The sequence below is a fragment of the Camellia sinensis genome, chromosome 2 (assembly GCF_055761805.1).
Source record: "Camellia sinensis isolate YWXY chromosome 2, ASM5576180v1, whole genome shotgun sequence".
Classification (NCBI taxonomy): domain Eukaryota; kingdom Viridiplantae; phylum Streptophyta; class Magnoliopsida; order Ericales; family Theaceae; genus Camellia; species Camellia sinensis.
In genome coordinates this window covers 171,846,151-171,859,086 of record NC_138962.1, presented here as the reverse complement: position 1 = coordinate 171,859,086, position 12,936 = coordinate 171,846,151, and the positions used below count along the sequence as shown (strand labels likewise).

The 12,936-nt window shown below is 36.1% G+C and overlaps 1 protein-coding gene across 1 annotated transcript in view; it reads left to right on the top strand.

Moving 5' to 3' along the window:
* LOC114297460 (protein neprosin) overlaps nt 1–9,816 on the top strand; it is a 49,426-nt gene extending 39,610 nt beyond the window's left edge. The window contains exon 7 of the mRNA XM_082916128.1: nt 9,217–9,816. Coding sequence (XP_082772254.1) covers nt 9,217–9,591 — 375 coding nt within the window. The 3' untranslated portion in view covers nt 9,592–9,816. The remainder of the gene's footprint in view (nt 1–9,216) is intronic.
* The last annotated feature ends 3,120 nt before the right edge of the window (nt 9,817–12,936 follow it).

The window sequence follows — 12,936 nt, the reverse complement described above, 5'->3', positions numbered from 1 at the left end:
AGCAGCCCAAAACAAGTTCCAAGGGACCTCAGCCCAATGGTGATCAAGTCTTCTTAAGGGTTGATAGGTTGAAGATGGTTGTATGCAAGCCTTCTAGCACAAAAGCTTTAGAGAAAGAGGAATATAGAGAGAAGTTTTTAGAGAGAGAGGCTCCTAAAGCTCTTCCTAAAAATGCTCTCCAATGTTCTCCCCCTTGAATATGAGATATAAGGCTCTCATATATAGAAAAATATCAAGCTTTGGTCGAAATATCTCCAAAAGGGACAGCTGTGCTAGCTGGAAGCAAAATATTTGCAGAAAACTGCACTGTTCCATCTATGGTCGGCACTGTACCACTGTTGGCCGACACTTGACCATTGTTAGCCGGCAGCACACTCCCTTGGACGGCAGGGGGCCGGAATTGGCCATTCATGGCCAGCACATGACCCAAAAATCCCATTCATGGTCATAAACTTCTACCTCTGGTTGGACAGAAAAATCTACTTTTTGGACTCGACTTCAACCAGACATAGCTCCTTCATCTGGACTCCTTTTTAGGTCATTCTTGAGCATAAATTGTAGCCCTAGAAGTCTTCTTTCTAGTGGTGTTATCTTCACTTCAAAATTTCAAGTGTGCAAAAAGTTATGCCCATTTGAGTGAAGACTACTCAGTTTTGATCCTACTGGGATTCATGCCCAACTGCTTCTCCAACTTGTGTTCTTCTCTCCTCTCCTCCATTCTTCAACTCCAAACCCCTAAACAAGGTCTTTTGAAAGATTTTCACAAGAGTTCATCTCTCCTTCATTCATTTCCACTTTGTCCTTGCTCGGTTTACCAAAAAGCGCAACATTTAACAAAATGCGAACGTCAGAGCATCGTAAAAATTTATTTTCAAAAATATTTTGAAAGAGAGGGTTTTAAGGCCTAAAAACCATTCAAAATAGTTTTGGTCCAAAAGGGGATTTAAAGTCGGGATTTGTCTTTCTCCTTGCCGAAGAAAACGAACCTTTGCCCTACACATCTTTCATCGCCAAGTAAACCATCAGTAGCGCCCAAGTCTTACGGGTGGTAAAAAATGGGTTGTCTACATCATCCAAAATATTACTTTTTTAGCTAGGCTAAATAATCAAATTGTCACGCCTCGAATTTTATTAACCGAATCCATTATAATAATTCCATTTATTTGAGAACATGCACAAGAATAAATAACAACATTCTCTCACGACAACAATGATGATATAAATGAGACATGGTATAATGTCCTTAGGCTTACATTGAATGACAATAAATAAAATAGAAGGGATTTAGCCTTATACAATACATGCACACCGCCAACAAGTAAAGGGCCCCGTGGCTAACAATTAAAACACTTCAAGTCATACATGATTCCTCCAACCTTGTGCCTGAAAAAGTTTATCAACACGTGGGATGAGCACTAAGCCCAGTAAAGATCCCAAATATCCTAACCAATCACAACATATAGATAAAAATGATGATGAATCATTAAGACATACCATATAAGTAGTGTGACATTTAATATCCAAAATATACGCATGTAACTGTGTTTTTCTCAAAACGTTCCTCTTGACACATTTCCATATGAAATCAATTCTTCTCTTTCACATTCCCATCATTACTTCCGAAAGAAAATATTTTAAAACCTCATTCTTTCTTTGATAAAACTTCCCACGTTAACAGAAAAGAATCTCACTTAAACAACCGTTCTAAAAATATAACCCCATATGTAAATCATAATCCCCATCCTACCTCTTAATACTCTATAACCATTTACATCCCAACATATATATCTACAACCTTCCCTGACCATAGGCCCAAGGATTTAAAAAAAGATCGGTATGAAACCGTTAACACATATATACATTCAAACAAGATAACCGAAGTAATACATACTATCAATCTCGCCTCCACAATACGAAAACTAATGACACGTATATATATATATATCCAAAATGGGATAACAGAAGTAATACATACCACCAATCTTATCTCCATTGGCCTACAACACGGATGGAAGATCCAACAATACCTATACCACATAACACTTTACCGGCCTCACCTGGAAGAAGGTGCTCCTCAGGTCATACTTTAACAGGCACAAACCGAAAGAGAAAGAAGAACCTATCACAATGCACTATGCTTTGTCGGCTAAGATACGGCGGGAAATGGACCCGGTTTTTACACTTTACCGGGCGCAAACCAGAAAGGACAAGGAAACCTCTATCAAGGCGCCATGCTTTTCCGGCTACAACACAGTAGGAAACGGACTGCAAACAATATCACATTAAAAGCATACGAGCTAATAAACAGAATACTACACGGGTGTAATACATAGGCCTAGTTCAATTATCACCATGAAACCAAACTTGCTTTCCAGTTTATTTCTCAACAACATCCGGTGAGTCTCAGCCATCACCCAATCACAACCATCACACCCATGATGATTTCACAATTCAATACAAACATTTATATCACAATAATGAATATAAATAAATACAATGCCAAGAGATGTAATACAACACAAATAACTTCCCAAATCCCAGAAGTTCCAAACCAACACCACACCAGTATTATAAATCAACATAATTCAATGGTGCAAAAGTGCTTGCAAAATTTACACATTAGCATGTTACCCCAACTCAAAAGGTTCTACACACCCATACCAACCAAAAAACACCCATAAGTGACGCTCCACTCCCCCAAGTACAACCAGAAATACCCCTCAACTCTACAACCATTAGCTCAAAACTGAAAATGATTTTCGAGGTGACTATGTGTCAAGCAACTTCAAATACAACCAAACCACCAATCCTCTATTCTCACGACTCAAAGTCCAAAACAACATCAAAACTCCTTTACATGTCCAACCTCACTACCGTCCTCGCTTAGATTATTGAAACTGGCTCTGCTCCCGCAGAGGGCAATGACGCCAAACATGGCCCGTCCAACCACATCTAGAACACTAAGGTGGTCCCCTATTCCAAGATTGACTTGAGGACGCCTGAGTCCGACTAGACCCTCCACAGGACGAGTCTGAATAAACAAAAGTAGTTTGTGGCGTCAACTGCGCCTGTGCTTGAGATCTTGCCCGCCTCTGATTCTTACTAGGTCTACTACCTCTCCGAACAGTCGAACTTGCCGGTATGGACCCTTCCTCCTCATCCTGACCAACACTGTCGATAATGGTTTCCACGTGAGTCGTTGCCTCTACCAAGGCATGATAATCTCTATGCCTTGCCTCGGCAACTTTTCTCCGAATAACATCACACAACTTTCTCTTGAACTCAAGACAACGCTGTTCCTCTGTTGCAACCAACTCTGGAGCAAATCTTGACAAACTAGAGAATCTCGCCTTAAATTGTGCCAATAGAGTATCCTTCTGGCGCAACTCAACAACCGGTTCCTCAATCTTTCCCGAACAGAAGGAGGAAGATACTTAGCCAAAAAGGCCTCAGTGAAAGCAACCTAAGTAGTGCCCACAAAAACTCGCGCAGACTTCCACTAATAACCGATGTCTCCCTTCAGTTAGAAACCAACCACCACAACCCTCAACTCCTCATCTTCGACTTTGAGCACATCAAGAGTCTTAGTAATTTGTTCTAACCAATCATCAGCCTCCAACGACTTAAGCTCCCCTAAGAACACAGGTGGATTAGAGCGAAGAAACTCCTTAGTCAACTTAAGGTTATGCCCATGGTCCTCCTCATTGTGAGCTAGAGCATCTCTTACTGCTCTCATAATCTTGCATGCAACTTCCTCACCCACATTCGACGTTGCAGGGGTAGGTACTAACGGAACAGCTGTGCCTCTACCGACACTCCTACTTTCCCCATGACCTCTACTCCCTTAAGAAGACATCCTATAAAACCAAAACCACAACAAACTTAGTAGACAACATGGCAGCCTTGCCCAAAGCACACACTGACCCCTGCTAAGTTACAAGACACACTTAGCCCCAAAACACATAATTCTATCACATAAGGACAATTAAACACTTAATCACATAATCGGATCAAATCCACGAGATAACCACTCACCTCGGAACTCTTAAGATATTCCTATCAGAAACCACGTTGGTTAGCCGTGTTTCTGATAGAACCTCAAAGTAAGTTCACCGGTGACAAGCATTATTTAGGAAACTTGACCCTGTACTCACATAAATGCAACATATAAGGTCGTAACACATGAATTATCTATATCTAACATCCTCACCAAGAATAGCAAACCCACTATGGTAAAACCACTTCCCACGAGCCGAAGGTACTTGACCCGACTCGCTCTGATACCAAGTTGTCACATCCCAACTTTTATTAACCGAATCCATTACCAAATCCATTATAATAATTCCATTTATTTGAGAACATGCACAAGAATAAATAACAACATTCTCTCACGAAAACAATGATGATATAAATAAGACATAGTATAATGCCCTTAGGATTACATTGAATGATAATAAATAAAATAGAAGGGATTTACCCTTATACAATACATGGCCCACGACCAACAAGTAAAGGGCCCCGTGGCCAACAATTAAAATACTTCAAGTGATACATGATTCCTCCAACCTTGTACCTCAAAAAGTTTTATCAACAAGTGGAATGAGCACTAAGCCCAGTAGAGATCCCAAAGATCCTAACCAATTACAACATATAGATAAAAATGATGATAAATGCATCAAGACATACCATATAAGTAGTGTGACATTTAATATCCAAAATATACACATATAACTGTGTTTTTCTCAAAACGTTCCTCTTGACACATTTCCGTATGAAATCAATTCTTCTCTTTTACATTCCCATCATTACTTTTGAAAGAAAATATTTTAAAACCTCATTATTTCTTTGATAAAACTTCCCAAATTAATAGAAAAGAATCTCATTTAAACGACCGTTCTGAAAATATAACCCCACATGCAAATCATAATCCCCATTCTACCTCTTAATACTCCATAACCATTTACATCCCAACATATATATCTACAACCTTCCCTGACCATAGGCCCAAGGACTTAAAAAAAGACCAATATGAAACTGTTAACACACACACACACACAAAGATATATATATATATATATATATATATTCAAACAAGATAACCGAAGTAATACATACCACCAATCTCGTCTCCCTAATACGAAAACCAACAACACGTATATATATATCAAAAACGGGATAACTGAAGTAATACATACAATCAATCTCATTTCCACTGGCCTACAGCACAGATGCAGATCCAACAATACTAATACCACATAACACTTTACCGGCCTCACTCGGAAGGAGCTGCTCCTCAGGTCATACTTTGACGAGCACAAACCGGAAGGGAACGAAGAACCTATCACAATGCGCCATGCCTTGCTGGCTAAAATACGGCGGGAAACGAACCCCCTTTTCACACTTTACCAGACACAAACTAAAAGGGACAAGGAAACCTCTGTCAAGGCGCCACACTTTGGCGGCTACAATACGGCACGAAACGGCCCCCAAACAATATCACATTAAAAGCATACAAGCTAATCAATAGAATACTACACGGGTGTAATACATACACCTAGTTCAATTATCACCATAATAGCCACAATCCATTAATTACATTAACTCATTTCCTTTAAAATATATACCGCAAACCACTATTCCACACGGGTTTTCCTTTATTTCAAACAACCCAAAACACATCATGGAGTACTAAACCTTAAAACCATAACTATTCAACAACAGTCTCACAATAGAAACAACATTTATAAATGTTCCAATTACCTCTTTAACAACATAATCCATAACTCAACACTGGAATTGTCTCTTTACAAAGTTCACTTACAACCAACATTATATCATCTCATATCACATTATCCATCCTACAACAGTACACATGGCATATATCTAACAACAATCAATTCCATCCTCTACCGATGGCCAAGGACAAAACTCTAGACACCGATTACATAATCCGAAATCATAAATACACCTTAACTAATTTCACACTTTTGTTTATTGCCAACTCTCAAGTTTTATAAAAAAGGGGTAATCAATTCCATTTTGTTTTGAAAGTAAAACCTTTGTACTCGAAATCCCAACACCATAGCGGCCACGTCCACCAACATTAAATCAAAACTCCAATTATTCATAAACAACCACATTATAACCCCATTTCTATTTAACATTAAACTTCTCTTTTATATTCCAAATCAATAAATGAAACACCCAATCTTTCCAATTTATATCCTAAACATGATTTATAATTCACAACCAATTACACACAACCCACGAACTCACCAATATAAACCCGATTTCAGCTATATGCTTTTTAACAAAACTCAACAATAAACTATGTTTTTAAATGCCATAAAAATTACCACAAGTCTATCCATAGTGAGGTATTGAAGAGAAGCTCAAGAATCCCCACCTCTTGCAGTGAAGGGGAGAGAAACCAAAAATCCACCGGCAATGAAAACAAGATCCTCTCAGATCAAAAGAAAGCCCTCACGACCCTCTACATTTTGATCTATAGGACTAGGGGTAGAAAATGGGTGTAACTAGACGAAACCCAAGCTTTTAGGTCCAAGAAACCCTAACAATGACGAAAATGAAGAGAGATAAGAGAGACAAAAGCAAAAAAATGACTTTTTTAGCACACTGCGACCTTATATAGACACAGTCCGCTCGAGCGCAAGAAGTGCCGTTCAAGCGTAAAATACAAACTCTCAGAAGTTTTACAGACAAGTGACCACCGCTCGAGCACAAGAAGTACTGCTCCAGCGAACGCCACTCGAGCGTGAGAATGGCCGCTTGAGCAATGAATGGAAACTCTCAATATCTCTACAGATTTGCAAAAGTGCTGGTTCAAAATGACCGCTCGAGCGCAGGAAGTGCAGCTCGAGCGCAGAAGCACAATTCTGGGCAAAAAAAGTTTGAAAAACAAGTTACCAACATGTTCCTAATGCAACCAAGACACTCTAATAACCAAATGCAATCAACAATTAGTAGAAGCAAGACATGAACAACCAAAAAGGGCAATGAAACCCAGATCCCAAAACATAAACGGGGTTGGATTCAAACCAGGGTCACTATACAAATAGCCAAAAAATCAGACTAAAAAAGTTCATCCCAAACGAAGGCTTAACGATGTCATTAGGGAGTGAGGTAAAAACAATCTTGTTTCCATGAAGCCAAATATACCAATTTGCCATAAGCAGTGAAATTATCCTTTTGTCGACTTAAATTTTAGTCGTATAAGGCTATTTTAATTGGCAAAAGCATTCTGCAACAAAAAATTTTGGTCGTCACTTTAGTCATTAATACATGGTGGGGGAAAGTAATATGGGGCTAAAACAATTATTAGTCGGCAAAATCAAGTATTTGGCAATTAAACTTTTGGTCGTTGAACATATAACTACTGTGACTAAGCCATTTGGTAGCTAAAAATGTTAGTCACCAAAAGTATTGTTTCCCCGACCAACAATAAGCGAACCAATACCTTTGGTTGCCAAATGTGAGTAGCAACTTTTGAAAATCGAATAGGATCGGCCAGTTCAAACTGAACAGTCGACCAATCTAGGATCCTCCATTTTGCCAGATGGCAATTATGTTTGTGATATTATATTGCTTGGTAAAGTTGAATATAGAATCACATGGAAGTGTAACAAAGTACTATGTCACATTCAACTTTTGTTTATATTTGCTATATATCTATATATATAGCAAATATAAACAAAAGTTGAATGTGACATAGTATTACATTTTCTTTCAAACATTACATATAATTAATAAATTTTACAAATAATAAATATAAGTATATTTATTGAATTTTAAATTTATCTTAAAATTTAAAAATAATTTAAATAAATGTATCTTAATTATTATGTTATTATTAAATATTTTTTAATAAATTTATAAAATAATTATGATGTCATGATTTGATTCCACTTTGGCCTGATGGTTAAACCGATGACTTGGTTATCCGATTCCTTTTCTAGTTTGCTTACCGATCCAATTTTTAAAAACAATGGTGAGTAGTGAAACAATGACTAGCAAATTTAGTCGCCATAAGTATTAGTTGATTTTCCCGACCAATCACTTGGTTGCCACATAATACAATATATATGCTAACCATAAAAAGGACATCATTTTGATATCTGGGACCAAAACTCATTAGTCGCTAAATTTTTTTTGGTTCTTGCTTTTTTTCCCTTTTTTTTTTTTTCACCTTCCCTCTTCTAGTTTTCATGACCAATATTTCAAATTAGTTGCAGAACACAATATTTCTGTGACTAAATCACATTAGTCGTGGAAAATAAAAACATTTGGCTACTATTTTTTTTTTTGAGTGGGCAAATATGTGTTTTTACATACCACTGGTGTCATTTATTTGTCCCAGCATGTGTCCAACAAGCAAAATGACGTCGTTTCGCTAACTACGAATAAATTTCATTAGTCACTAAAAGTTTAATGTCTCCCATCCATTTTTTCACACTCCTGTCTCTATTTTTGGCGACTAATATTTCAAATTAGTCGCAAAAAACAACATGTTTGCAAGTAAATCACGTTAGTCAACAAAAGCGTAAACTTTTGGCTACCAATTTTTTTTTAGTTCGCAAATGTGATATATTCACAACAAAGATTTATTCAGTCAAAAAAAATGGGTGGCGAAAATATAATTTCGTGTAAAAATCAATTAAAATAGTCTGTTTCCAAACATTCTCAAAATATTTGGTATTGGTATGTGGCTGTTTTAATTGTTTTTTTAATATTTTTTTATGAAAAGACATGAAAAAAAAAGTAAAAATAAAGATGTGATTTAATACTTTGACTTTTTAACTATTTTAACTAAAAAGCCAGCACTCCAAGGTGCCTTTCTTTTTATGTCTATATCTCTGTTTACTATCATATACACAAATATATGTTTAGTAGTAGTGGTGCACAAAATAACTGCAACAATCACATAAATGGTTGATTTTAAATGGTAGATTTTATTATTTTATTGTTCAAGTTCCGACAAATGATTTTTTTTAGACACTGAAAAAGTGATTTTTGTTGAAAATTTTTAAAAATTAAAAAGAATACATAATTTCAAAGAACAGTCAATGCCAAAGTGACTTATTCATTTTATAACTTTTCCACTCTTTGAAATATTTTATCGAACTCTTTATTTATTTATTTATTTCTCTCTTGAACATCTTTTTGATTTTGTTAATAATGGGTGTTGTAATTTGATAGGACACAACAACAAGTGCCTGGTGGTTGCAATTTGGGAATGAGGTAGTGGGTTACTGGCCAACCTCCTTGTTTTCATACCTTGCTGACAGTGCTTCAAAAATTGAGTGGGGAGGAGAGGTGCTGAACTATGCGTCAGGTGGGCAACACACCACCACCCAAATGGGGAGTGGTCATTTCCCCAAAGAAGGGTTTGGAAAAGCTAGTTACATCAAGAACATCCAGATAGTAGATGGTTCCAACAATCTAATAGCTCCTATAGGTGTTAGCACTTTTGCTCCGCAATCCAATTGCTACAATGTTCGAATGGGCAATAATAATGTCTGGGGCAACTACATTTACTATGGTGGTCCTGGTAGAAACCCTAATTGCCCATGACCAAAGTGGAAAAAATGGAGAATGAAACTAGAATATTATAAAGAATAATTATAATGACCAAATTTGAATATCATAATTATAATGACCAAATTTGGATATCATATTTGAGAAACATATGATTTGATGTTTTACATTACATTAACTACATATCACTTGATTTGATATGCTCCACTTATGTTTATTTAAAATTGCAACTGATATAATGCCATGTAAAATAGTTAGTCAGATGATATTTAAATATAGTATTCAAATGTGATCACACTAAAATTATTTTAAGGGTAAATTACACTTTTAAATGTGGTAATTTGATCAAAATTTTATTTCGATCCCCGTTGTTTTAATTTTAATAATTCGGTCTTTACACTTTAAATACAATTTTAATTTGTCCTTCAATTCAAATCTGGCATTAAAATTAATGATTTTGTAACACGTTTCAAGCACCTGAGGTGTATAGATAGAAAATAGGACAAATTACATTGGTGGTCTCTACATTTTGCCTTTGATGTCATTTTGGTCCCTCCACTTTCATTTAGCTCAATTTTGACCCTTAATTTTAGATTTTGTGTCAATTTGGTCCAATTGATAAAATCGTTAGTGTTTTTGACAAAAAATAATCACTGAATTAATTGAGATTAACTCGCTAAGTTGAGCAAACTTATTACTTTGCCCATAAAATCATGACACATGCAACTTATAGATGCATTTTTATTAAAAAAAGATGTTAACGATTTTATTCAATTAGACTAAACTGAGACAATGTCATAAATTCATAGACAAAATCGAGTCAATTTAAATTACAGGGATCAATATGACATAAGGATCAAAATACAAGGGTTACAATATAATTTGCTATAGAAAATTTGGATAGTAAGTTGAATGGAATGATAAAATTGAAATTAAACTTATAGTGTAGGGATTAAAGTGAAATTTAAGTCAAACTATATGTCACGACCCAAATCCGCCCCTATAGGTTTAGCATCGTAACCAGCCAGTAATCCTAAGATTATCGAAGGCCTCTGAAACAGATTAACAAAATAAGGGGCTAGAGAAAGCAAATACATAAATATAATTATCCAATGAGCTGTGCTGACTTATATGAAACAGAAAATTCAAAACTTTATGTACATATCCAAAAGTCATTCTTACGTTATACCCACACACTTAACTATAGCATCTTAAGTACAACCAACAAAAACAAACAAAGTCTTATATATAGAAACAACTGGAGCTTATAACACGTGACATTTCAAGAACCTTCAAGTGAGGCACAATGATTGGCTGACAACAGAACACGAATCTAGAAAAAAGTCTTCAGGCCTGATCTCCAGAACGCTCACCTATATATATATACACACAGTGAGCTAAAGCCCAGTGAATAACATTAAAGTAAAGGGGTTAGTGAATGAATTATGAACATGTCATATTTGCAAAACAAATCATAACATAATCATTCTCATATCCGAACATCATAATGGTACATCCAATAGAACATATCACATCGTCATCCGACTAGAGTAATCGGTTTCGGATACCGATTAAACACATATCACCACAATGAAGTGGCTAACGAGATCTCGTAATCACATTTATGTCACGGACCCGCATTAACATGCCATCCCCCATGACTTGGGACTATCTATGGATGCCATAATAGATTTCAAACATAGGACATTCGTACACACAAACAATATTATTTCAAAAATCATAATTTATCGTATATCATTTCGAACATAATTCATAGGAACATATCTTTAGAATAATGTTACTCATAGTGGGCTCCCGTAAACGGTCAATCAATCTTCGAGCGTTGACCTACAAACACATAGCACAAAACATGTCTTATCATTATACATGTACTTGGCCATCACCGCTTAGCTCTCTTCACATAGGTTTCTTGTTCTTGCTTAACGCATTGCTCAAAACACACTCTTGTAATCTCTTAACATAGTACATTCCTTTCTTAGTGTGTTTTTAATTCATATCCTCATTACTATGTCTTAATTAAGGCTTAGGAATGCCTAAGATGCAATGAGGATGCCAAAATATGAGTTGAAACACTTGGTCAAAATTTTGAAAACAGGGTCACCGTTCGAGCATAGCTTTCCTCACTCGAGCGGACATGCAAAACGTGAGTGGTTGCTCGAGCGCAACTTCCTTCGCTCGAGCGGTCTGCAAAGGCACGAAACTTCTGGGAGCTTGCATTTCATGCTCGAGCAAACTTTTGGTTGCTCAAGCAGAAGTGCAAGGTCACAAAGTGGTCGCTCGAACGGAGAATCTGTCGCTCGAGCGAGGAAGCAGAATCTGGGATTTCCAGATTGCACTTCCAAGCTCAAAACTCGAATTCAACTCTTCAAAACTCAAATCTTGGGCCCCAAAACTTGAGATAACATTTGTAAACTTGCAAAATATGATGAATTAAGGATTATTTCATGCAATCATGGCCCAAGAGCTTGCCAATAGCTCAAAATTCATCTTGAAACTTAAGAAACAAAGCATGCATGTAAAACCTTTCAAATTCTTTTCTCCAAAACTCATGAAGTTAGCCAATTGAGCTTATAAGCTCCATGCATGTAAAAAATTCTTATTGAAACATGAAATCAAGGTTCAAAACATGATAATTCAAACATGCATGTACCAATTATCCATAATTTCTACATGAATGATCAAAATCAAACTTGACATGGAAAAACTCAACATGTTTATACATGTATGCAAAATCCTTCTCCCAATTCTCCTCTAAGACTATATAAACATGGAATTCACTCTCAAAACTTGGTAGAATATACATGCATGTACATCCCATGCTCCAAATTCAACACAAATGATGAAGCTCATGACCAAAATGATGATTTAACACTTATGCATGCTTGCATGTATGAATTACAACCCAATTCTTCATTCTCTTGACAACTTATGTGAAATACATGCAAATGATCAAAACAACACCATGAATTTATCTCTACCACACATAATCTTCATGAATTAGTAGTCAAAAGCTCACCTAGAGTCTTAAATTACTTTTGTTCTAGCTTAATTTTGATGGATTCAATCCAAGATCTTCAATTCCTTCAATCTCTTCCTTTCTCTCTCTAAAATAAGAGTTCTCTCTCTCTAAAATGCAAATCTCAGATTTTAGCACTTAAATGAAGCAAATTAAGCTCAAGAATGAGCTTAAGAGCTCATATATATAGTTATGATGCCATAATACATTAATTAGAACATAGACTTGCCAAACGCAACTTAATTAATCAAACAGAATCAACTTTTAATTAAATTTGCCAAGTGTTCTTAAAATTTCAAATAACATATTGATATAACCAATTTCAGTTTCAGATGCCGATAAGG